Source organism: Cnephaeus nilssonii, assembly GCF_951640355.1.
Source record: "Cnephaeus nilssonii genome assembly, chromosome: 3".
Lineage (NCBI taxonomy): Eukaryota > Metazoa > Chordata > Mammalia > Chiroptera > Vespertilionidae > Cnephaeus > Cnephaeus nilssonii.
Genome location: NC_137074.1, coordinates 8,617,059 through 8,644,135, shown reverse-complemented (window position 1 = coordinate 8,644,135; position 27,077 = coordinate 8,617,059). Strand labels below are relative to the sequence as shown.

The following is a 27,077-nucleotide window of genomic DNA, read 5'->3' as shown; positions in this document are numbered from 1 at the left end:
CCTCAATAAGAAGCTGAGGACCAGCGGAGCAAAAGTCTTATAACCAAGGATTTACAGGAGAAGCCCCTTGGCAACTGGTAGGAAGAGCAGAGACATAAAAAGAGCTGGCCCCCTACCCACATGCAGCAGCTGAGAATCTGGAGGGTCATCTCAGCTGTAAAGGTCGCCCCTAAGGAGCTTGGTGTGTCAACCCCACACCTGGACCCCCAGCCCAGAACACCAGATCCAGGAAGAGGCGCTCACATACATCTGGCTGTGTAAATCAGTGGGAATTCTGTCTGCCAGGGGGAGACAGAGAGACTGCTAGAGACCTTGACCATGACTTAGAGATTGGTAATCAATTCATCCTGTGAGGTTACTTCCCATTCTTGATTTAATACAGAGCCCCTTTTTCTTTCATGGGAGTGTGGTGGGGGGTGTGACTGCAGAGGGGATGGAGGTGTGTGGGTGAATGGTGAGGGATCAGGGTGCCTAGGGCAGGGCTCTGGAGGATTTGCGGGGGGAGGGGGGGAGAGGGTTCAGTGATGAATGGCCCACTAGCAGAGGGTTGGGGGGTGTCTTTCTTCCAGGCGGGATTCTGGCCAAGTATTTGCTCTGAGTGGCCCTCAGAATCAAGCTAGGAGAGGCTGTGGCACAGTCAGTCCCTGGGGACACATTCAGGACTTCTTCACCTTTTTAGGGTCAAGGCTGCGGCACACCCCCTACTCTTCCAAATACCACTCACAGCCGTGCAGGCGAATTAAAAGACAGTGGCCCTAGCCCGCCCAGCGTGGTTCAGTGGTTGAGCATTGACCTATAAACCAGAAGGTCCCAGTTCAATTCCCAGTCTGGGCACAGGCCCAAGTTGCAGGCTGCATCTCCAGTAGAGGGCGTGTGGGAGCAGCCGATCAATGATTCTCTCTCATCACTGATGTTTCTATCTCTCTCTCCCTCCCCCTTCCTCTCTGAAATCAATAAAAATATATTTTAACAAAAGACAGCGACCCTCGCACCGACCCTACCTTTCAGCCGCGCAGGGGCACTGACCCACAGGGGGCGCTCCTCGCAGCCCCCACCTTCCCGCTGCGCAGGCGCACTGAGCCCCGCTCGCGTCAAGCTGGGAGGCGGGAGCACCCTCCGCCAGGGGTGGGCTCGAGGGCGAGGGGCGGGGCGAGTTGGGCTCGCGGCTGCGCACTCGCTAGTGCCGCCCGCCCCGCCCACTTCCGGCGCGAGTCTTTTCCTGATCGAGGCTGCGGGACTTACCACCGACCCGCCGACCGGCTGGGCCATTACCACCATGGGCTCCGGCGGGGCTTGCGGGCGGACCGTGCGCTGGGGGCTGCCCCTCGGCGGCGCCACGCTGCTCCTGCTGCTCCTCCAGGCGGCCGCGGTGCAGGAGTCGCCCGGATCCGGTGAGGACCTCTCGGAGGGGGCTCGGGTGCTAAGGTGGGGCGGGGCCGCGGAGGGGGTGCGGGGTACTGGGGTCGGGCGGGAAGGTAAGGGAGGCTCGGGGTTCTGGTGCCGGGCAGGGGGCGTGGAGGCCTAGGGGTTCTGGGACGCGGGGTCACAGCTACGTGGGGTCGCGGCTCCACCTCCGGGCCGCGGTCTGCGGGGGTGGCCACCCGAGTGTCCGGTCACGCGGGTCTCGCCGCAGCTGGGGCCCCTGGAGGGGGCTGGCCACCTCTTTGTCTTGGTTCAGCCGCCGCCACCGCTCCGCGGGGTGTGCGAGGTGGTCCTAGCCGCCGCACTGCCCCACTCGAGGAGGGGTACTCGGGGTTACCAGAGGCATTAGGGTGAGGTAGGGAGGCATGCACAGCGCCACTTGGAGTCGGGCTGATGATGCCCTGCCACACCCCGAACTGCGGAGGGCCTTCTTCCTTGGTTTATCCCACCTGTTATTAACCACCTGTGCGTGCCGGGTGCTGGGAACACGGTGGTGATCCAGGGTTCCTGTCTGTGCCTGAGAGGCTGAGTTTCTGGGGAGACTGACCAAGAAACAAGCTATCAGGGTGCTGAGGGTGGGGAGGGGTGTAGGTGAGGGAGTGTTCCTGGAGCAAATTGCATGACCTGAGGGCCAAAGAGTTGCAGACACGGAGTACTGTATTGCTGGAGGTGCAGGTGAGGGGGCCGCAGCCCCAGGGCCAGGTGGAAAATGAGGAAGTGTGTGAGCTGAGACGGGAGTGTCCGTCTGTTTCGGCAATGTTTCAAGCTGGCCGCTGTGTGTGGAGTTCCCCCTGCGATCACTAGTTGTGGGAAATGGAGCCAGGGGCCGGCCTCTTAAGTCTCTGTTTCAAGATCTTTGCAAGTAGAATGGAGGTAGCCCCAGCCTGAGGCAAGTGTCTTTCTCCACTCGTGTTAGCCCAGGCTTTGTCAACGTCTGCTTAGCACAGTAGACACCTTTCCTCTTTGTGACCTTATTGCGTACTTACTCCAGTGCAGGACGGTTGGTGTTTCTTCTGATCTGCTTCTAAGATTAATCGTGTGTGTGTTTGCGACATTGGTTAACAGAGCAGTCCAGTTGCACTGTAGAGGGAACTTTTGGTCTAAGTTGGATTCTCAGCAGAAATTGGGACTGAGTACTTTTTAGGAAACAGAATGCATGTCTGGCAAAAGAATCTTAATTGCGCAAGAATCTTCTCAGTGGCTGAGGGTGCGTGTCAGGAAGTGCCCTGAAGTGTTTGGGAATTAAACTAAAACTATCCTAATATTTTTTGGTAAAAAGCAGTTCCTTCTCTAGCCACAACGTGTACACTTGCTGTCAGTCCAGTTGGAAGCTGCTCTCATTTGCTTTAGCTCAGGCGTCCTCAAACTACGGCCCGCGGGCCATATGCGGGTGTTTTTGCTGTTTTGTTTTTTTACTTCAAAATAAGATATGTGCAGTGTGCATAGGAATTTGTTCATAGTGTTTTTTTTTTAAACTATAGTCCGGCCCTCCAACGGTCTGAGGGACAGTGAACTGGCCCCCTGTTTAAAAAGTTTGAGGACCCCTGCTTTAGCTCATAGGATCCCACTTCTGTCTCCTAGAGGTGCCTGGAGTCCTGGGTGGGTGGTGGGTGAACTGTGGTTTCTCTCATCAACAACATGGTCAGATGGGAGCAATGGTGTCGTGTTGTTATGGTGTTTGCTGTCCAGGTGCGCTTGGGGTCTGCATTCCTCTTTATTTGGAGAGGGGGCACTGTTAGAGCACTGAGGCTCCCCCTTCCCACAGAGTGTGTACTTAGTGTGATATTTTTTTCTGCTTGTAGTTCTGTAGGAATGTGAGTACACTATTTGTGTCTTCCTTGTAAGGAGATGAGTGTTCTCCAGAACCAGCATAGCTGTAGCGAAAGAGAGTTACTTGAGGGATTGGTTCACATGACTGGAGACTGAGCAGTCCCGAGATCTGCCGTCTACAGGCTGGAGGCCCAGAAAAGCGGGTGGTGTAGCTCAGTCCAAATCAAAGGGCCCGAGAACCGGGAAGCCGGTGGTGTAAGTTGCAGCCTAGTCTGAAGGCCCAGCAACCAGGAGCACCGATGTCCCAGGGCAGGAGAAGATAGAAGTCCTAGCTCCAGCAAGTAGACAACACTCAGAAGGAAGGTTTTACCAGCCCCCTAGGCATCCCTTAGCCCGGTCAAGGTGATACGTAAAATTAACCCTCCCAGGTGTGTGAATGCTAAGCATACGTCATGCCCATCCCAAACCAACAATTTCTACTGTCTACTTGTGCGCTTTGCTGGCGGGAAACGGGAGGAACCCACCAGGCATTGAAGATCTTGAGGGCGATTTCATTACGTTGAAGAAACCTTCCCGTGCTTTTGGACCTCCCCTTGTATGGTGCATGGGTCAGACTCCATCCTAGCTAGAGTTTCATCTGTATCTCAGGGAGAGACGACACGTTAAAGGACCTTAGACTGGTGTCTTAGACAGAGGTTCCCCAAGGAGCTCCCTAGAGCCTGACTGCTCCTGGTAGCAGCAGGTGGGTTTGCAGGGGTCTGCAGCCTCCTTCCCGCTGCCCACCAAGAACTGGGGCTTTCTCCTCAGGTAGCGTAGGTGTTCTCGGTAGGCTCTGTACACGTGGCCCATGGTGTTATGCACTACCGTCTTTACTCTTTTCTACAGGGAAAGGAAGGTGAGCAGGGCTTTTTTGTCCTAGAGAATTTTCCGCCCTCATTTCTCACGTGAAATGGACAGTGTCAGCTCAGTCACGTGCAGTGCGGGCACCACGCCCGAATAAGGGGCTTGTTCCACTGCCTAAGGGCTCAGCAGCTACAGCCCTTTGGCCTCTTGTATGACATATGGACCGTAAGTAATAGACTTACTTGTTTCCTTATTTTTAAAAAACATTATCTCTTTACACATGCTAGCCTATGATCTTTTGTACTTAATCAGTTGACTCACCTGAGAAGAACTGGAAAGTGGGTCATGGGTTAGTGTATCCTACAGAAGAACAATCCAGAGTGAGTGAGACCTGAAGTTCTTTAATTGTTAATATATAGAATCTAAGTTGGAGATTTTATCAGTCATCAGCTTTCAGAAGTCAGGCAGGACATTCACATTCAGCAGGAGACTTAAGAAACAGTGCTGGTGTGACCTGTGAACCAGGAGATCACCTTTCAATTCCCAGTCAGGGCACAGGCCCGGGTTGCGGTTGCGGGCTTGATCCCCAGTAGGGGGGTGTGCAGGAGCAAGTCGGCCAATGATTCTCTCTCATCATTGATGTTTCTCTCTCTCTCTCTCCCTTCCTTACTCTCTGAAATCAATAAAAATATATCTTAAAAAAAGAAAAAAGAAAGAAACTGTGTTGTTGATGTTGTTGTTTTTGCATTCTCTGGCTCTGAGCACATGGTTTTCTGTATCCTGTGATGAGATGAGATGCAGTGAAGGAAAACGCCCCATCCTTGAAGCGGTAGCAAATGGTTCATGTATTGTCTTTGCTCACCATGCGGGAGGATGGGGGTGTTTGGAGCAGGATGACCTCCCAGCGCTGAACTTGTTTGACATGCTGTTTCTGCCTGTGTTGAAAACCTGCCCTGTTCCTGGCTGTGCTGGTGCAGGAGGAGGGCTGGGCAGTTTGCTTGGCTTCCGCCTCCCATGCTTCTTTGTTGACTCATACTGGCCGGTAATCAGGGGCCCTGGGGTGGATGAAGTTTATGCTGTGTGCTTTGGACCATGGTTCTTTTAGTTCACGTAACACCAGTTCACAAAGACTTTAAAAATGAAAATCCCCGTGAAAAAATTTCCTGTCCCACATCACCCCTGCTCCCCTGAGGAGTAAGTGCGTCCTTCCTTGTAGAAGTTTTCAAAAAGGACTCGAGGGTGGATGTGTTAGGTGGTATACAGATCCCCCTCCCCCGCCCCCATACCTCCCCTGCCTAACTCTCTATTTAGAAAAAGTTCAGAGCCACAGATAAGCTGAAGAAACAACTAGAACAATGAGTTCCAAATCCCTTTCTGTTCCCACAGCATTTGCCATGTCTTCTTTGCCACTCCTCCTTGTCTGCGTGTTAGCTTTAACCAAACTATTTGAGAGTCAGTTGTGATGTGACCCTTGACCCCTAAATTCTTGGGAGTGTGTCTCCTGAGAATGAGGATTCTTTTACATAACGGGAATGTAAGACCAAAATCTGGAAAATCACCAGTGATAATGATACTTGCATACTTGATTTAACATAGGCATCCTTGTACCCAGTTTTCCAGTAATGTCCTATGTCCCCATCCTGTCCTCTGGCCTGATCCAGGCTCACATGGTCCATGTAGTTATGTCTCTTAATATCTGTTCCTCTGGAACAGCTCCCCAGTCTCCGGTGTTTTCAGAGAGCTGCTTTGTGAAAGACCCTCAGCTTGGTCTTGTGTGGGTCTTCTTTGATTTGATTCCAATGCATTTTGACAGGATTCAACCACTCAGTGACTGTCCTTCTCCCTCACCCTCTGGGAGGCACCTGCTGTCACTTGGTCCCATTGTCATGTGGTCACAGGTTATACTGGTGATACTTTGATCACTTTTCAGGTGCAGTTTCTCATGATGAAGTGATGATTAACATGGGAAGGCACCACCAATGGGCACAATGGTCTCGGCATCCCTGTTTACTGTGATGGTTGCAAAGTGGAAATGCTTTCACCTTTGCTAGTTGCCTTCTCTCTATATTTATTTCATGTCAGTATGAAACCAGGGACAATTCAAGAGGTCAGAGTCCATTGCTGTCATCCACTTGGTTGTTTAAATGGTCCCAGTTTAACAAGGAGGACCCCCCCCCCCCCACACACACACACACAATCTGCTTCTGGATCCTTTTACCATTTACCCATCAACTTGCGCCACTTTCTGGCACATCAAGCTGCCCAGGGCTGATCTTGTTCTTCCTCTGTGCCAATTCTACAATCTGCTGTTTCTCCAAGGAGCCCTGGTTTCTCTGACTGGGGAACAGCGTCTAGAAACCAAGACCTGGTCACCACACATGCCCCTTGCTCCTGGGTATGTTGTCCTTTCTAGGACCCTTAGTGGACAGAGCTAGGAATCGAGTTTTTCAGAGTTCATCATCATCCTGACACCACAGGGGTCTTTGCTTCTCCCTTCTGCCAGTGCCAGCGCATTGGGACCTCTGAAATGGCGGTGCCTGTCCTCAAAACGCCACTGTCACCCTGTCTCTCTTAGTAGGGTTTTGAGAAATCGAGGCATTTCAGGGGCTGTCAATCTTCTTTACCTTCCTGAAGCTAAATGAAATCTGTTGTTCTGAGTACTTAAAATAGTTTAAAAATAAGCTTCAACATAAACCCAATAGCACACCATTAAAGACGCTGAAAAGAGTAGTATTTGGTAATAATTGCTGCAGAATAATACATGAAAGAATAGACTTATATTTCATATAAAATAAATAGGATTTTATTTAGAGAAACGGGATGTAGAAGAACTACACTATTGAATAGACGAACCAATTATTTTAGAGTAAGTCCCACTTAACAAACACAGTGAATAAAAAAATGTAACTAGAAGCTAAAGCTCTTTTCCCTACATTTTATTATGAAAATCTTCATACAGCAAAATTGAAAGAATAGAGTAGTCAGCACTCATATACCCAACAAACTCAGCTTTTATCCTTCATTTTGTGCTGTGTCGTCTCTGTACCAGTGTCCCTCCCCCACCCCCCATCCTTCCGTGAAGGCTTTTTGAAGTAAGGTACAGACATCCTACACTTCCCCCCAGTACTTCGCTGCCTGTCATTAACTAGAGTTCATGGGTTTTTTTCCTTAAGATATCTTGTACATACAGTGAAATGCAGGAACAGTAGTAAGCCAGTGGATGAGTTATAAGATAATGCTAACCTAAAAATAAAAGGCCTTTCCAAGTGAGAGGCAGCAGCATTTAGCTGAGGTCAATAAGAATAGTTATTCTAGCCGAAACCGGTTTGGCTCAGTGGATAGAGCATCGGCCTGTGGACTGAAGGGTCCCAGGTTCGATTCCGGTCAAGGGCATGTACCTTGGTTGTGGGCACATTCCCAGTAGGAGGTGTGCAAGAGGCAGCTGATCGATGTTTCTCTCTCATCGATGTTTCTAGCTCTCTATCCTTCTCCATTCCTCTCTGTAAAAAATCAATAAAATATATTTTTTTAAAAAAAGAATAGTTATTCTAGATATACTAATTCAGGCAGAAACCCAGATCTTGTCCCAGTTAGGGGACAGAAGCAATGGATATTTATGAGAAAGGTAAGGGGAACAATTATATCAGTAGAAGGAAGGCTGTTGGTGCAGATAACATAATATAGTGACATTAAATCTAAACTGTGTGTGTGTGTGTGTGTGTGTGTGTGTGTGTTTATCCTCACCCGAGGATATTTTTTCCTTTTTTTTTTTAAAAGAGAGAGTGGAAGGGAGGGGGCGGGGCGAGAGAGAACATCAGTTGGTTATGTTCTAACCACTGAACCAAACCAGCCAGGGCTAAATAGTATTTTTAATGTTCAATCCAGTAGTTATATAAGTATGTGCTTTCTTGTTGTCTTTACAAATAGTTTTTTGAGAAACAAGGTTGCTCAGGCCCAGTTCAAAGGTTATTTTGCGCTGTTCTAACGTCCCAAAGATTTGGGAATGGAAACACGCGAGGCAGTTCCTTTGGCATGGCAGCTCCAGCTCCATGTTCAAGTGGCTCCATTTAGATGATTGTTTACAGATCCATTCGTGTTTTTGTGTATATAGTGTATGTACTACTTTTTGTGGCTGAATAGAGTTCCATTGTATGACTGTGTTTGTCTGTCCATCATTCTATACCTGGACATCTGGGCTGTTTTCAGCTTTTGGCATATTAAAAATAAAGTTGCTATGAACACTCCTATACAAGTCTTCCTGTGGTCGTATGTTCTAATTTTTCCTGGGTGAAATATCTAAGAGTGGAATTGCTGAGTCATAGGGTAGACATATATGTTTGTTTTACGAGGAAGTGCCAGCTCTATTTTTCAAGTGCTAGAACCAATTTGTACTCGCTGCAAAACTGTATGAGAGTCCCCACTTGCTCTGCAGCCTCGCCAACATTTAGGATTGTCAGTCTTTAATTTTAGCCATTCTGATGGTAATGAAGTGGTATATTATCGCGACTTTTAAGTTGCAGTTCCTGGTGATTAATGAGTTTGTGCAAAGCTCTTTTCAAAGTGTGTGTTTGTTTTAAGGGATAGGGTGGGGTAATAGCAGCTGCCTGATGTCATATTGGAAAAGTTTCGCTTATCACACGTTCTTGGTGTGGGGTTTGACCCCTCCCTGGAGCAACAGTGCTGGGAGGGTCCCCAGCGCGGCTCCTAGGGATTGCAGCCAGCTTCTCCCCTGTGTGCCCAGAACATACCCCTCTCTGAGGGGCTGGTGGGACTGGCCAGGGGCCAAAGCCCTGGCGTTAGTCAAGTGGGCCTGGCATTGCTGTGGTCTTAGCTTCCACAGAGAGTGTCTGCTGCTGAGCTGGTGGCCTCAGCTGGCTAGTGGTCCATGGTATCTGACCCCGTGGCTCCCCTCCTGAGGGATGCTCAGTCACCTTTCCTGAAAGACGCCCGTGGGTACAACCGTGTGTGATGTTTTCATATACCTCTTGGTGCCCTGCTGCAGCGGGGCTCAGTAACTACTCTGTCCCTGGAGGCTTGGTACCCGGAGAGGACCCTGTGCATCACTCACTAGCACCCTCTCTGCCCTCCTGGCTGATATGTTGTTTTTCCCCCACAGCTTGCTCCCAGAACACAAACAAGACTTGCCAAGAGTGCCTGAAAAATGTCTCCGTAAGTAGCACGCGACTGGAAGCAGGCCCACTTTTGCTAACGGGGGTGTCCCTGGTGTGTGCTGAGGGCTCAGATGTTGGGGATGTGGGAGATTTTCGTGATGGATATTAAATATTATTTTAGCCCTTCTCAGGCATCTCAAGCTGTCCCAGGGGACTGCAGATGCCACCTGAGCATCACTAATAGGCATATTTAACTCCTGAAACAGGTATGGGGTCACAAAAGGTGTGCACCAGGCCTGTGGTGGGAGCATGTGTGGCTGGTGGGGAAGCCTCAGACCCCCCTGAGGTGGTGGTGAACGTTGGTGCACAGTGCTGATCAGAACGGGGATTGCGGGGACAGAGGAGCAGATGGGATGAGCGCTGGGCTGAGGGGTCAATCAGTGACTGTTAACCTGTGACTAGGGCCTCATGTTGGTGTCATTGACCATAGAGGCCTGTTGGGGACAGGGGTTATGACTCCATCTGCAGATGGTCCCTGGAGATGCAGCAGGAGTGTGCCCAAAGCCCTGTCATCCACCGCTGAGGGGTCAAAGGAACGCGAGCCGCCTGTAAATCTCCAGCCAAAGTCCTAGCTCTCTGTGTCCCGCGTCTCCACCAGGGCCGGGGAGGTCCTTCTCTCTCAGCTCTTCACACAGGAATGGGGAAGAGAGGCGAGAGCCAGGGGAGACACAGGCGCCAGGTCAATGGGGGAGTTGGGGGCATCTGGTCCAGTGGGATCAGACTGTTCACAGCTCACTAGTCAGGAGGTGAGCCTCACAGCCAGGATGCCCCAACGTCCCTGGTTCTTGTAAGTCCCTGTGTGACCTTGAGCAAGAGGGCAACTGCTCTGGAGTGCAGGCCCAAGGCTCATGTGGGTCCCCTCCACAGGGGCCGTCCTGGGATCTAACACATAGGTGTGTGCAGCAGGCCACAGGGAGAAGGGAGAGTTACATGTGACGCTGGGGAAACCTCCCACTGCATCTGGCCGTCACAGGACTTGTGGGAACAGTGCTGCTTTGTTAGGGTCCAGTTGCCACTCCTCAGGCATTGACTTCCTGGGCAGCACCCGGTCCAGCAGCCTGTGAGTGTCTGGCTCCATTTCACCGCAGCGCTGTGTGGTCAGCACCGAGGACCCGAGAGAAGCTGACCCAGGGTAGGGATGGCTGGGAGAGAAAACACCCTTTGTGGGGCTTGGCCTCGGGCCCTGGGGGAGGCTGCCTCCCCGCTGTGGCCGGGTCTTTGCGTGTGTTGGAACTACACAGCCTATGTTTCTCTTTCCCTCACATTAGGGTTTAATCACCAAGGGCAGGGGTCAGGAAAGATCAGATGATTCCCCCTTCAAGACATGGGGCCATGTTTTTACAAAAACATGGGAGGGTCTCGGGTCCCAAACACATTTGGTGGGTTATAGGACTTACCTCTGCCAATGAAACCAGAAAGGAGCTTGTACTGCAGTTTCAGGTCTTATCGTTGACAACGCTGAACCAGACCGGGGAGCTCTGGTCCGCAGGGTGGCATTTTCTTGATGTTGCTTCTTTTCAGTGTCTGGGTTTTTCTACTGAAGTCATTTGAGCCGTAAAAATGGCTTAGAGTCTATGTGGCTCTGCAGTTCCCAGAGCACCTTTGCAGCACTGTCCTGTTCAACTCTCACCTCTCTGGGAAGGAGATTGGGGAGGTGCCGTTGAGGGACGTGTTCAGATCACAGTGGGGTGGGCACATCATCTGAAGTCCTGACCCCCACCCTGAACCCAGACAGGTCAAGTCAGAGCTGTGGGCGCACACGTGCAGATGGGTGAAAGCAGGGGTGGGCCGTGCGTGTGGCCTGCAGTGCACAGGAGTCTCTGGGAGGATGGGCGGTGCCTCGGAGGCCGGAAGACCTGAGCAGGTCAGAGGGAGGCTGAGGGCGCGCTCTGTGTCCTGTTGGTGTCACTCAGTTGTGTACCATGAACATATTCCCTCACTCGTGTAACAAAAACAACCACAACAACCCCACAGAAGAGAACGTACCCTCCTTGTGAACACCTATGGCTTTTGGTAAAATCATCATAGAAAAATGGAAAATTAGACATTTAAAACTTAAGCTGTTTGAAAATGGAAGATTTACCAAACATTGTTAAACCAGAACAAAACCACTAAAATGCAAGATATTCTCAAACAGCCAAAATAAAAAGGGTTTTCTCCTGCTGTTTATTAAGTATGCTCAACCATTTTAAACACAACACAGTAAAGTGGATGTTACATAAGGAGGCCTGGGGAGCCTTTATTCTAATATATTGTGCAGTAGACGTTCATCCTAACCTGGGACCAAAAAAAAATAAATACCATGACTTTGTGTCCTATTAAAATCTCAAAGGAAAAAGAACGCCATAAAACGGTTACCTTTAAGATCTAAAATAACAAGCCAAGCTCTTCCTGTGCAGGCACGTCCTGCAGCCTCAGCCCCACTTCCTTTGTTGCCAGCGCCACAGTGCCAGCTCCAGACTCCCCCGCGCACACGCACTGGGTGAAGGCACTGTCCCTGCCCCAGACCGCCTCTCCCCTGACACTGTAGGGGCTTAGGGGCCTCTGTGAGGTTCCAGTAGGTGCCTTTGAGCCTCGGTGGCACTATCTTTAAGACGGCTGAGGTAATACTCACTGGCTGCTCTTGCAGAGGTCAGAGGTAGGGTCTTTACACGGTGGTGATCATGGTCACAGAAGCCCACTAACAGATACTGAGCTCCTGCCAAGGACCAGCCTTGGTCCGCCTGGTCGGGATCCTTCATTGATGCAAATGGTTGCCTATCCTCCTGATGATGGGCCACGATAGGCAGCTTGAGTGTGTCAGGAGGCAGTGCGACAGCAGGGGCGGAGGGAGGTAAGGGGGACAGTTTTAAGTAGGTTGCCCAGGTTAGGCCTCATGGAGGAGGTTAGAGAGCCACATGCGTCTGAGAGGAATGTTCCAGGCAGAAGGAACAGGCCATGCAAAGGCCCTGGGCTGGGGGAGCTGCCTGGCATCTTTCATGACAACACAGAGGCTGTGTGGCTATTCAGGGTGCCTAATGAAAGAGGTGTGAGTGACATGGTTCTTGGAGGGCAGTTGAGCCTCTGTGTTGGGGTGAGAGCCCAGGCCATTACCATCCCCCAAGGGTGAGCGGACCAGGTGGCTGATGATTTAGAGCAGTGGTCGGCAAACTGCGGCTCTTTGGCCCCTTGAGTGTGGCACTTCCACAAAATACCACGGCCTGGGCGAGTCTCTTTTGAAGAAGTGGCATTAGAAGAAGTTTAAGTTTAAAAAATTTGGCTCTCAAAAGAAATTTCAATCGTTGTACTGTTGATATTTGGCTCCGTTGACTAATGAGTTTGCCGACCACTGGTTTAGGGAATCAGGTCCTGGACTGTCTGGTTCTTTGGTGTTTACTTTGAATTTCTAACATTTAATGTTTATCTCTCTCAGTGTCTTTGGTGCAACACGGATAAAACATGCGTGGACTATCCAGTGACAAAAATCTTGCCACCTGCTTCTCTTTGTAAGCTGAGCTCTGCACGCTGGGGCGTTTGTTGGGGTAAGTGGTCATTTTATAAAATTGGCTTCTTGATTGTGCTCATTAACATAAGCTGCCAGAAAATGTATTCCCAGTAGTTCTTTGATGTTCCCAGTGGGAAGTTGGGGAGCCAGTGAGAGCTTGTGGTGTCTTAACTGGGGGGGTCCTTGCAGATCTGGAGGCCCACCTTTAGGCCTCAGCCTTGGCTCTGCACTGGGTCTCCACACCCTTGGGGGTGGTGAGTTGAAGGCTGCTTTTTGGATGGCTCAGCACCTTGTGTCTTGGTGGTGTTCGTGGGCCACCTTGATCCCTGTGGTTCCTGAAGGGGCTCTGACTTCCCAAGCAAGGAATCCCTGCTCAGCATGGGCCTGTGTCCCGTCGTCTGCATATGGTTGTTACAGGTATTCTTTCATCAGAAATTAGCCCTTTGTGAGATTCAGATTGTTTTCTAGTTTACTTTTATGTATTTACTTACTTATTTTTTTAGAGCAGGAGAAAGGGAGAGAGAGGGGGAGAAACATTAATGTGAGAGAGACACATCCATCAGTTGCCTCCCATATGCACCCTGACTGGGGATCGAACCTGTAACCTAGGCATGTGCCCCAACCAGGAATCAAACCCATGACCTTCTGGTGCACAGGATGACTCTCCAACCACCTGAGCCACACCAGTCAGGCTCTAGTTTGCTCTAAAAAATAAAAATAAAAATAAATTATATATATATAGATTTTAGGGAGAGGGAGAGAAAGAGAGAAACATCAATAAAGAGAGAGAATCATTGATCTACTGCCTCCTGCACAACCTGTGGAGTTCACAACCACAGTAAGTGTCCTGACCGGGAATCGAATCGTGACCTCCTGGTTGATGGGTCATCGTTCAACCACTGAGCCGTACTCGACGGACTCTAGTTTGCTTTTAAATTAGTCAGTGGTATATGTTGCTACACGGAACTCCTTTTTATGTGGTTGGGTTTATTAATCCTTTATTTATATGGCTTCAGGTTTGGGGTCAAACAGAGACCACCTTCTATCTATCTATTTATTTACTTTTAAATTGGTTTTAGAGAGAGAGGGAGGGAGAGAAAAAGAAACACCGATGTGAGAGAGAAACATCAATGGGTTGCCTTCTATACGTGCCCTGACAGGGGATTGAATTCACAACCTGTGCCTGTGTCCTGACCAGCAATCGAACCAGCAACCTTTTGGTGCACTGTACACACTCAACCAACTGAGCTACAGAGGCGACGGCGAGGCCACCTTCTTAAGCTGCATAAAGGAGCTGTTGTTTCCTTAGGACTCTTGGATATTTCACTTGGTGTGCCTGCAGCTTATTCCTTATTTATCTGTCTTTTTTCTAATTGATTTCCATTTTAGAATCCATCAGCCTCCATTAGAAAGACTCACTTATAGTGCTGAGGCCCCAGGGAATCCAGGATTGTGTGTGTGTGGTTGAGGGGCCTACTGTGTGGGCGTACACGTGTGTGCATGTGCCCACGTACCCTTCGTCATATCCACCCAGTTGACCATTCTCTCTGCTGTCCTCATACCAGAAAGGCTTCACTGGGCCTCACTGCCCTCTGCTTCCGTCCTGTCCGCTGTCTTCTCCATGGAACCTGTCCTTGCTCACTGTTTCACAAAGATCACTCCTGGACCAGGGGACCCTGGGACCCTGGCGTGTTGAGCATGAGCTGTTTAAGTTGAAGTTTAACTTCTGTTGGGGTGCACACATCTTAAGTCACCCTTTATAGAATACAGTCTACAACATAAACACACATGTATACACACATACATCTATTCAGTAAGTGTTTACATGGGTACATAGGTGATTCCCCCCTTAGCAAAATGTACAGACCATTTCCGGCACCCACAGCGGTTACTGTCAGGACCCCGCAGGTAACTGCTGGACTGACTTCCATCAGCATAGGGTGCTGCTGCCTGTCCCTGCCTTCACATGAAGGAAGTCCTGTGCTGCCTTACCTGACTTCATCCCGTAGTGTGGATGTCTGAGGCCCTTCCTTGTGTGTTGTGTGTGCCGGTTTGTCTCTCTCTGACTTCAGGTGTGCCTCCATTCTGCTGCTGAAGGGCATTTGGGCCGTTTGCGGTGCTGCTGCGGTCTGTGTTGGATGTGTGCCAGCGCTCCCTCCACAGGGCATACATGTAGGCGTAGAATTGCTGCCTCACCACATGTTCGTCCTTATGGGGCCGCAGGCATTTTTCCAGAGAGGTGTACCCGCTCATGCTCCTCCACGCAATGTGGGGCTTCCAGTTGTTCCACGTCCCTGCCCGTGCTTGGGCACTCAGTCACCTTCGGTGTAGTCCATCTGGTGGGTGTGAGCAGCATCTCCCCGTGGTTTTAATGTGCATTTCTCTGAAGGCTAATGATGATGAGCTCCTTTCCAGGTGGAGGGCAGGTTTGATAATTCTCTTGTGAAATGGAAGTCCCTCCCAAGGGCAAGGGCTTACAGGGAAGGTCAAACCCGACACCTGACACTGGACGGACAAGATCCATGGCAGTTTACTCATCACCTGTAGTCACAGCCCTTGGGGAGGGGATGCTGGATGAGTTAGGGGCTATGGGAGGAGGCTTTGCAGTAACAAGAGGGTGTGGTGCCTGGGTCAGAGAGACGATGTGATTGCTTGAGCAATTCCCAGGGCTGACAGGGAAATGACACCTGCACCTGGTTCCCGGAATAAGGACGGTGGTTTGGCTGGGGGCCTTACCTGTGGGAGTAAGTGGGGAGGGGAACTTGTTGGGCCACTCAAGGCTCTCCTGGTTTCACCAGACATCAGGGTACACTTAACACTAATGTTAGGCCTTACACCACAGATGGTTTTTTGTTTCCCCTCCCCCTCTCCAGGGCCACCACAGGTGCTTTTTTGTTTGTTTATCCTCACCCGAGGATATTTTCTCCATTGCTCTTCAGAGAGAGTGGAAAGAGGAGGAGAGACAGGAAGGGGAGAGAGGAACATTGATGTGAGAAGAGACACATTGATTGGTTGCTTCCCGAATGCTCCAACCACTGACCCATGCCGGCCAGGGCACAGGTGCTTTTTATTCTTACAATTTAGAAGCCTTTTATCCAGTTTAGGCAAGAATGTTTTGGAGTTTTAATTATAATCTTAAAAATATAAGTTTGCTTGGAGAAAAATGAGGACTTGGCCATTTTGAACCTTTGTCCAGAAGCAAGATGTCACTCCATCATCTGGGTCACCCTGGGCCGTTCCTTACGTCCTCTGGTGGAGTGTCATAGATTTGCCATACAGGATAACAGGGAAAGGGCTCATGGTTTTGCTTCCTATTACAATATGATTTCTGTTTTTATTTTATGACTGGTTTTAGCTGCTCAGCAGGGAAGCTATTTTGGGGTAGGTATATTTTAGAGCCAGCTATCTAATTGATCTCCGTCATTTTTAAAGTTGATTGTTGTAGAGTTCTCGAGTCAGAAACGACACCATCTGCTAGTGAAGGTCTCTTTCTAGTTTCACAACTATTGCAACTCCAGCACTTCTAGAGCAAGTCAAGGAAGGAAAGAACACGGTTATGGCTCAGAAGGATTTGGTCAGATGTCACACTGTTCCTGATTGTAAAATGACTGAGTAACCCATAAGTGAGTGCTCTTCTGCTGGCAGCCAATCTGAATGTGAGGTGGGTTCACACCGGCACAAAGCCCTCCACTTGCCTCCCTGTCCCTAAAGCAGAACACTCACCGTCCAAGCCCCACCTGGACCACAAGTGAGATTAGAGATCATCCGCTTCCTGTGGTAGCATTTTAACCTCATTTTCAGAAGCAGCTGGAGCTGGTATGGGTATGCGAAGCCTGGAACCCACTGTTGGCCAGGTGGCTCTTCAAGTCTTCAATGGCTGGTGGGGTTTTTTAAGATTTTTTTAAATTTGTTTAGAGAGAGAGAGCGAAACATGGATGTGAGAGTAAAACATCCAAAGGCTGCCTCCTGCACGCCCCCTACTGGGGATTGAGCCCGAAACCCTGTGGAGCAGGAGATGACACCCAACCAACTGAGCCACACTGGCCAGGGCTTCAGTGGCTGTTTTAACCGATGATTAAAAACACATTCACAAAAGAAGTATTAGAGTTCAGATTGAATTAAAAAATAGTGACTGGTTTTCATTTATAAATCCTTAGGGGAAGCTGAAAAGAATGTAAAACTTGCCTTAAGTTTGTCTTTGTCTCAGAAGTTTGGTCTAGACAGGAAGTCATAAACTCATTGACATGATAGGCAGCCATTTTCACATTCCCTGTCCTGCTTGCCATGATCAGAATTTAGTTCCTGTGCAAAATAAATGCATTGCTCTTGACTTAGACTTAAGTAATTAAATGAGCTGCATCAGGCTTATATTAATGGAGAAATGGTTAGATGGCACAGTGTGTACTAAGAAAGGCCTGCTCTGCAGGCCTGGGCCTCGCTCTGACATAGCTCACCATCCAGGAGGGGATGCTGCTCCCCGGGGTTTCCTGCTCCAAGCAGCTCTGACTCGGCCCCTTTGCACTTCCAGTGAACTTTGAGGCGTTGATTATCGCCATGTCGGTGGTTGGGGGCCTCATCCTCCTGGCGGTTGCCACATGCTGCTGCTACTGCTGCTACTGCAGAAAGAAGAAGAGTCGGAAGCCAGACAAAAGCGAGGAGAAGGCCATAAGGGAGCAGGAAGAGAGGAGAATACGGCAGGAAGAAAGGTGAGGCCACAGACCCATTCCCATGGGGGAGAAGTGCCCTTCAAGGGGACTCAGGTCGGGAAAGTGACACTGATAAGTCACAAGTCTTTTCCGTTTTTAAAAGCTACCAACGTGTAAGTGTTTGTGGATTTTTCTAGGTTGTGGTACAAAGAGTGAGAAGCTCTATATGCAGGGACCTAGCCAGTGGCCACGACCCTCCTTGTCCTAGGCCTGCTGCTTCCCTGTCTGCTTCCTCCAGTCAGTGACCTCAGGCTGCAGCTGGAGGTTGCAGCTGGCAGAGCCTTCCTGCTTGCAGTGTCATGGTAGTGGGTTCTCATGCTGAGGGGCAGGAGCCATTGAAGGCAGTTTTTCAATCTTCATTTACCAGCAGACCAAGGCTCAGAGGGAGGAAAGCCTTTGATCGGGTCACTTGTCTCAAGCCCCTGGCCGAATTGGGTCTTGTGCCACCAGTGCTGATCAGCCCCTTTCCTGGTTACAGAGCATTTGGCAGGTGTGTGTGTGATGCAGCCCTCGGTCACTGTCCCTGCCTGATTAGGAACAGGGTGCTGACTTGTCATGATGGCAGCCGATAAGGCCTAAGGCCCCACAGGTCTCCAGGTCATCCCCTTGAAGTCATGGGCCTCAAATAAAAACGAGCTTTTGCTTGTTCCTCATCATCTTTAGAACCAGCATAAGGTTTTTACTGAATGCTACCATTTCTTTATATAAGAAAACAATTTTTTTAAAAAATCAGTATTGGACATTTGAATTGCATTTATTGAAATAAAGAATTGAATAGCATGATAGTGGAGCAGCTCAGAAGGCTGTGCTCACATCACCTTGCCTGTCCCAGTGGGAGTGTGGCCTGATGGCCGAGCTCGGCCCACCCTGCTCTCCTGGAAAACGAGAACAAACCACAGCTTCTCTGCTGGGGGAAATGAAAGATGCTTCTTTTAAAGTTCATTGTATGTTGATGCTAAACAAGGTTTTGTTTGTTTTTTAGGAGGGCAGAGATGAAGTCAAGGCATGATGAAATCAGAAAAAAATATGGTGAGAATCTACTGAATCTCTGTTTCAGTTGGTGAGAAATTGATGCCAAGCCATCTTGGTCATTGTTGACGTCCCATGAGGTCTAACTGTAGGTTATGGGGACGGAAAGATGTCTCTACTATTCCAGGTGGTGCCGTTATGAACTAATTCCATCCAATGTCTTAAAAGATGAATATTTTTATCTCAGCCAAACTTCTCCAGGGGTACGTGGCTTATGAAGTGCGGGCCGTCACAGGGGTCCGCTGTAGCCCCTTTCCTGGTCTGCCATCTTGTTTGCCTTAAAGGTCTGCCGGGGGTTAGGGGGTGGAGGGTGTGAGTCTGGTCTCCTCTGTGCCTTCCCTCCACCCTGGGGTCTCCTGACTCCTGTGTGTGGAGCTGCATTCCTTTAAGGAGTCAGCCAGAACTGAGGCCATGCTGTCCTTTCCCTGTTTCTGGGTGTTTTGCCCTGGGTTTGTTTCAGTTTTTGTTTGGAGAGATTGGGGGTCGGGTGGTGAGGCTATTTTTTAGTGTTTGAGAACATTAGGTCTGCTCCTGTGTTTAGTTGGTTCACATCCGTGGACAACATGAGCGTTGATACTCCTGCTCAGTGATTGCTCAGCGTTTTGGGAAATGATAGAAGTGGACTTGCTTGGCCTGTCCTGAGGCCAGGCCCTCACTGATGACAGCCCTGGGGCCTCTAGCCTTGAGCCACGCTGCCTCTCTTGACCTTGTGACCTGGGGATTCAGTTAAGTGGACCAGGCAGCTGTGCTAAATCCTAAATCCGACCAGGAACATGTCAAAGTCTTATCTGACTAATGCGCTCATTTTGAAGCCCTCAGTGTATATAAGGAAAGACTGTGTTGTGGTGGAATATTAGGATCCTACTCACTAAAGTAGTAAATCCTCAAGGCTCCGTTCTCTGACGAGAGCTGCTGGTCCTCTGGGCTGTGCACGCTGGTTCAGCTGGCCCACTGGCTGGACGTCCTTCTCACGGTCTCTGCAGGCCTCCCGAAGGACACAGCTGTGCGCTGTGCATCCTGCTCGGCCTCAGGCTGGGGTTGACCTTGGTGGCCTCCAAGTGCTGGTTCCAGGCAGGAGGCTGCTGGCCCTCCTCTTGCCGCTCGGTCTCCTCTGTTTAAGATGAGCCGTCCGATGGCTAGTAGAGCCTTTTTTTTGTGTATTCCCACCCCTTGGCCTCCTCAGAGCACCAATTTGTCTTTGCCACCTGGCCACCATGCTCTTCCTGCCCACAGCACAAACCCCAGTGTTGGGCCTTGTCCCGGGACAGGTGGTGATGGGCTCCTGTGTGGGTGCAATTCCCTTGTCCTGTGGCGCCAGCATGCTGCCCCCTCTCCCCTGGTGCCTCTCCCTGGGTGCGTGCCCATGCCCACCGAACGGCAGTGTACACGCCTGTGACTGGGGACAGCTTGATTTTCCACGAAAGTGAGGAGCCTCAAAAGGAGCTTTGACATCTGGTTAATATTAACGTAAATAGCCCCAGCCGGTTTGGCTCAGTGGATAGAGCGATGGCCTATGGACCAAAGGGTCCCAGATTCAATTCCAGTCAAGGACATGTACCTTGGTTGCAGGCTTCTCCCCGGCCTGGGCCCTTGTCGGGGCTCGTGCAGGAGGCAACCAATAGATGTGTTTCTCTCACATTGATCTTCTCTCTGTCTTTCCCTCTCTCTTCCACTCTCCCTAAAAAGCAATGGAAAAATATCCTCGAGTGAGGATTAACAAACAAAAATCCTATATGATAAAACCCTAATATGCAAATCGACTGAATGGCAGAACAACTGGTCACTATGACACACACTGACAACCAGGGGGCAGATGCTCAATGCAGGAGCTGCCTCCTGGTGGTCAGTGCATTCCCACAGCGGGAATGCCGCTCAGCTGACGGGCGCCAGACGCTGGGCTCATGGCTGGCAAGCATACCTGCAGCAGCGCAAGCCTCTCCCACCCCCGCTGCAGGTGGGCAGTAAGGAGCAAGGGGTCCCGGACTGCGAGAGCCCTGGACTGCGAGAGGGATGTCTGACTGCCGGCTTAGCCCCAATCCCTGGGGCAATTGGGCCTAAGCTGGCAGGCAGACATCCCCCAAGGGGTGCTGGACTGCGAGAGGGTGCAGGCCGGGCTGAGGGGACACCACCACCCTCCCCTCCCCCCCCCCCCCCCCCCGTGCATGAATTTCGTGCACCGGGCCTCTAGTACATACACATGTAAATAAAAGTCAAGGTGCGTGCCAAGCGCTGTAGCAGGAGAAACCTTGCACTTTGTGGTGCTGCTGCTCTTGGTGGGGCCGGGCCTGGTGGGCCAGGGCTCGGGGCTGTCAGTGGAGGTGCCACTTCCTGCACTGATGCACTTCGTTTCTATCGTTTTTGTGGTTAATTTGACCTTTAATGGTGCTGATGAAATTAACTCGGGTGCCCGTTTGTATGAAGCCCCTTGAATGTCCTGGGCTTTGGAGACCCTCCTGCCTGGAATAAGTCCCAGGGGTCCCCAGTAGTGAGGGGAAGGGCACATGAGTGCACTCATTTCACCAGTGCAGGCGAAACCCAGGTCTTGTTTTAGAAGGCGTTTGCTTTCCGTATCACGGAACAGTTTCCTTCTGAACTAGAAATAGAGCTGGGAGCTGTTTCTTTTTCAGCATGGCCTTAGACTGCTGGTACTTGGCATTTGCCATATGATAGTTCTTTATCAAATCTGTGCACTTTCTCCCCAATGCCTGAGGCTCCCCTCCTCCTCTGACACAAGCAACGTGTTGCATCCCCTGCCTCTTTCTCCCTTCTTATCTCTTCCCCACCCCCGCCCGAAAAAACCCTGCAGTAAGTAAGTGTGTTGCAATGGCTCTAGATAATTTCAGTGTATAGTACAGCTTCTCACTGAGCGAGAGAGAGAGAGAGAGAGAGAGAGAGAGAGTCTGTGTGTGTTTCCACATGCAAAGAGAAAACTCCTAGTCTATTTATTTAGCACTATAGATTCTACTACTTATGTAAATGCTTGACAGTTTAATTGATGGTGGCCTTATTAGTTCTTTTTACAGCCTTAATTTTAAAAGTTAATCCACATTTATAAGGACATTTAAAGGAAGGTGCTTTATTTTTCCCCCCAGTATAATATTAGCTTACCACTAATCTGTGGGAAGAAATATTGGCTTTAAATTTCTTTTCTTTTTTCTATATGTGTGCTCCAGTTTTCTCATCTTTATTTTTAAATTTATTTATTGTTTCTATTTATTTAATTTATTTTTTTCCCCGGCTTTAAATTTCTTAACTTCTCTTTGAGCAAGTAAGTCTTTATTTCTTGGGATCTGTTTTTCATAAAATTACTGGTTTGGGCACATTTCATTTCAGTGTTAAAGTCCTGTACTTGGACTTTGAGAAAAGGTTGAGCGTAGTGTTTGAACCTGCTTAGGGTCCCCATTTTCCTATCGGCCTCAGTCAGTCTCCATAGAAAGCTGAGTTGTATTGCTGTCTTGAACTTTGGTGTTGGCTAGATGCACTTGTAACCAAGTCCATGTTGTTTGCAGGTTTGTTTAAAGAAGAAAACCCATATGCCAGGTTTGAAAACTAAAACACACTCCTGCCGTGTCAAGTCCCAAAGGCGCTCCTAGGAACAGCAGTCTGCAGGCCTGGCCACCCCCATCCTGCCTGCTGACCTTGATGGAGTGAGCGTGACGCAGCTGCCCTGAATGCTGTCCGTTCTTGTGAGCTTCTGTGCCCTTTCCTGTTCCTGTACTTAGTCACTTGAGATATTAAGCCTGTGCAGGTGTTTTGTTTTTAATTTGAGGAGGAATCATGCACATTCCACGTCTCAGTTTGTAAGCTGATTGCACACCAACATCCGCAACACTAACGCCATCCTCCTGCTGCAGCGGCATGGACCTTCTTCCCATCCACCCACTAACAGCTCCACACAGCAGCCGGGAGAGTCATCTCTGCGTGTGACGTGGGAGGATCGGCCAGTCCCTCGTCGTTTCCCCCTGAAGCCACAGGTGCGGGCCTCGCGTCCCTCTGCCCCGTCTCCCAAATGTCAATTCTGGTGGCTTTCCGCGTCCAGGACACAGTGTCAGGGGCCCTACTTCCTAGGCTGTAGTTGCAATGAAGAACATGGAAGAGTGAACTCATTGAAAACCTTTTTTTTGAATCCTAGATTTATTTTCCCACCTAAAAGATTTCACCAGAAAACTTCACTATCAATGTTCAGACCATGTATTGTATGACATTTTAATTTGTATCTTTAGCAGACCATGAAGCTTGTTATCCAGTGAAAACCTCTATTATAAATGAAGTTTTGAAACAGCCTCCCTAAGGCAGAAGATGGGTACTCCCATGCGCCTGCTCGCTGTTCTAGCCCCAGTGACACAGGTGTCAGTCCGGTGTGTGAGGCGCTCTGAGCTCTCCCTGCCGTTGGGCTGTGTGCCAGCCCTGAGGAGGAAGGGCTCTGTGCCCTGGGAAGTGGGGTGTCCAGGGCCAGCTGAGGGAATCTCCACACACTACACAGAAACAATGGTGATTGTCCTGCTTCTAAGATGACCTGGCTCTGAGCCGCACTCCTTTGGCTCAGGCGTGTCATGAGACTTCCCTTTAGAGGTGGGTTCTCACAAGGTCATTGGGGGCCTCCGGGTGCCCTGTGGCACCGTATATGATGGTTCCATTTCTTTCAGAGCAAGAAACGTGGCTTCAGTAATAGACTGAACTCATGGCAGGGACAGCAGCAGATAATGAAGGGACAGTGGAAGCAGCCTTTCTTAAACCTGAGCACACTCCCCAGGGCCAGATTGCTTTGAATTAGAAGAACATTCAGCTTCGGGAAAGTAGGCCAGCAGGCACACAAAAGAAGCCATGCATTCAGTCTTCACACTCCTGCTGCTCTACCGTCACATAAAGTTCACATGCAGACCAGGATGATCAAAACAGCATGACACGCCTTGAACCATGGAGACCGGTGCTGGGAATTAACGATTCTACAAAACTGAGAAACTAACCTTTAACAGAGTCTGTAGTCTTATTTCTCTGACCTGGGCATTTGACAGCAATTTACAGTGTTACGAAACATTCCTTAATATTTTAAAGCAGCCTGATAATTTTTACTTTCTGCTGTTTATTCATGGGAGAAACTTCGTAATCGACTTTAATGAACTTTGTATTAATACAGTAGTTAGTATGTATGTAAAATCACTCAATGTAGGTTGCTGAGCTGACAGTAGAGCTAGGGATTGTTAAACACAGTGAGTACAGTGTATTTAATCCTCTCACGAGACATGGGGCCCTCACCAGGGCGTCTGAAAGGCCACCCCAGTCCACATGCTTTTCTCTGAAATAGTTCTAAAAGCAACCAAAAATTATAACCTCAAGAAACCATAACGTTTGGAGTGCCTTAATTTTTAACCAGTTTCCAATAAATGGTTTAATACATGCTTTTGCTGAATACCCTGTGTTCCTTGTTTCATTTCTTAGTGGTATTGATATGGCTATAGATTCTCCTCAACTGACAATGGGTTACATCCTGATAAACCCATTCGTTCTAAGTTGAAAATGCGTGTGATATGCCCACCTAGCAGACCCAGCATTAGAGCTCAGCCAAGTTCGCAATGATGTGCTCAGCAGCTCACCTGAGCTTGCAGTTGGGCAGAGCCGTTTGACAGGGAAGACAGACATGTAGGGTGTCAGTTGTTTTGATCCCTGTGATCACGTGGCTGACAGGCAGCTGCAGATCACCCGCTGCCCAGCATCACAAGAGGATCACACAGCATGTACTACCCCAGGAAAAGACCAGAATTCAAAATCCAAAGTACAGTTTCTGCTGAATTTGTATTGCTTTTGCATCATTGTAAAGTTGAAAAATCATTAAGTCAGAACCATCATAAGTTGGGGACCGTCTGAACTTGGAGAGTGAGGGCAGTTAGACTTTCTAGATACAGATAGACTTCTGAACCCATCGCGTGATGTGTGAGCACTCTCAGCTTTAATACCCTAGCTGAGGGGGAATGACCATGCCGTGCCCCGAAACTCCCTGTGCTCTTGCCCTCAGCCCCCGCCCAGCCCGCTGTTAGCTCTCTAGTCAGTACAGCACGCCCACTTCCTCCCCGCCCCCCCCCCACCCCCCCCCACACACACACCCAACCCAGGTTTCCCTACTACTTAGCTGGAATCAGACACAGAGAACCCCAGGAGAAAGCAGTTCTGCCTTTGAGCTTTGGCTCCCGTTCGAAACACATAACTATCAACAGGCACTCAGACTCCACCCCTCTCTTGTGGGGGTTCTCAAATGCCTGGTTCATGGCGAGCAGCCCATCCCTCTCGGAGTTGCTGCTGAGCCATTTTTACCATTGCGTCAGTCACTGGGACTCTGGGACTTCCTCTGTGTTGTGTTTGTGTCTGGAGATAGCCGTCAGTCCCGTGGGAAGTGTGAGCCTGCCCCGCTGGACCCAGCTGTACTCGACCACTTCCAGGTGAAAGGGCACGGGCAGGTCAACTCCAGCTCCTTCGCTCTGAAATGTCTAGAGGTTACCGGCCTCCGTCTAGAATGTGGGAGGCAGGAGGCCGTGTCTCTACCCCCAGGTGTGGTCACAGGGTGGCCTTGGGCCTGGCGAGTCCTTAGAGTCTCCAGTCTGCGTGGGAAGCTCACATCAACCTTGGCCTCATTTAAGAACTCGGATGGTGGTGCGACCTGTTTGGAAAGATAAGGACAGTGAGTGAAATGCTTCGTCATCGTGCCTGCTCTTCAGGAAAAATCACTGCCAGTTAAAAGGTGAACAGTTGGATGGGGAGACGGTGGCCGTGTCCCCATCACCTGGTTCTGGGCATCCTTCCAGAGCTGGTCCGTGTCGCAGGGCTCCATCGTGTGCGTGCATCCGTGCACGCGGCCACTGCCTCCCGGGTGGCCTTGCAGCGCCCGTTCCGTCCCCTTTGGGGGCCCTGTGTTCCCAAGCCAAGTGTGTTCGTGCTGCTTTGGCATGGGATGTGAGTGAACCGTGGGGTCAGTTCCTAGAAGTAGAATTCTGGATCAAAGTGTCCGTGGTGCTTATTTTAAGCGTTGGTAGAATTCTGCCCAAGTGCCCACCTCGCTTGAAGGGGGTCTGTAACGCTTTGCAAAATGGGTGGAGGTAAGTATCCCCAAACCAGAGCCTCATCTGGAAATCAGCTCTCTGGGTAGACGGGAGCACAGGCCCTGCATGTGTGTGTGTGTGTTTTTTTGGTACAGTTGACAGTACAGGCAGATGCTGGCCTAGGGCATCACTAAGAGCCCTAGGACCCTGGCGGCTGAGAGAAGCAGGCCCGGCCGCCCGTGGGAGAGGCAGGGACAGCAGGCACAGCCATCCAGGGAAACCTGCGTGTCAGGAACTCCGTCCTGTCAGCACTTCGGCAAGGTAGTGCTGTCAGTTTCTGAGAAGTGAGACCAGGAAGGAGGCAGGACAAGCCCTGGACCTGCCGCTGTGAGTGGTCCCGAGGCTCCCCAATCTCCCCACTCCATTCTAGGCCCCCTCTCCACAGCACCCCTACTGGTCCGGCTGCTCCTGTTGTGCAGGTCACAGGGACCACGCCCTGGCCAGGCAGTGACTGATTCAGTGGTCATTCGTGCTCACTCTACCAGGAGGCACAGCAGCTGGCCCCTGAGTCCCCAGACAGACTCTCCGCGGCCTGATACTTCGCAGAAACCCGCATGCCTCACGGTCAGCATTGCCACTACTGAACTTTCTCTGGCCACATGTCCACTGGGAGGAGCTGAAGGACCCAGCACCAGCACCTCTTTGGGGAATGGAGACCTTACTACGTCCCCTGGTACAGGTGCCCGGCCAAGCCTGAGAGGGCACCGGAGGCACCAACTCCCCGGGTGGGCCGCTGGGAGGGGCTGAGTGGGCAGTCCGGCTGCCACCCCTTGTCCCTGGCCCCATGTATTCTGCTGGGGACATAGCCCCAAAACGGCCTTTGTGAGTGAAAGGAGCCACGCGTTGAAGGTTAGAAGTTCTTCACACATTCTGGACTGCCTGGCCTGTTACCCACGGCTGCTGGATCGGACAGACATCAGCATTCCGGTGGCTCAGCCCGGAGGCGTTTCTCATGGTGGCAGCTTTCCTCCCCGAGGTCTTGGGGCTGGGTGTCCGCTGGGCTCTTCAAGTCCTGTGTCCCCAGCCAGCAGGTGGGGAGGACAGCGGGGAAGTGACAGTCACCTCCACTCGATTCCATTGGCAGGAGTGCACTCCTGGCCGGGGGCAGCCACCCGCCTCACCAGGGCCACGTCAGGAGCACGTCTAGCTGTCGGGAACTGCGTCCACTTGAGACGGTCCCATTCTACCAGCACCCCCACTTCCTCGGTAAAGCTGGTGACAGAGGCCCCCGTGTGTGTCCCCTGCACAGAGAGGCCCACTGGCCAGTTCAGTGGAGACTTACTTGGCTTGATGGGTTTTCTCTCCAGAGCTGAAGAGCATCATTAATCCACAGTCGGTTCGAAAGCCTGAATACTAAGAATAATTCCTAACTTCAGATAAATCGCCAAATCCAGTCAACATAACATTCTTGAGTAATTCCACAGATTCTAGTTCTCTAAGCTTGGGGGGGGGGGGGGGGGGGGCGGGGCGCTGAGTCCACAAAATGAGTTTTCTTTGATGGTGGGAGTTGACTTGGAGTGAACTTGGGGTGCTGGCCTGGCAAGAAGCCTTACACTTTTAC

General features: G+C 50.4%; 1 protein-coding gene across 1 annotated transcript; it reads left to right on the top strand.

Annotated features, from left to right (window-relative positions):
- Positions 1-1,202: 1,202 nt before the first annotated feature.
- On the top strand, positions 1,203-23,835 carry PTTG1IP (PTTG1 interacting protein). Its single transcript, XM_079766585.1, has 6 exons — positions 1,203-1,391; positions 9,152-9,204; positions 12,619-12,727; positions 17,219-17,396; positions 18,379-18,425; positions 21,935-23,835. Exons 1-6 carry the CDS (start codon positions 1,277-1,279, stop codon positions 21,976-21,978), a joined length of 546 nt encoding a protein of 181 aa, XP_079622711.1. The 5' UTR covers positions 1,203-1,276; the 3' UTR covers positions 21,979-23,835.
- Positions 23,836-27,077: the final 3,242 nt, after the last annotated feature.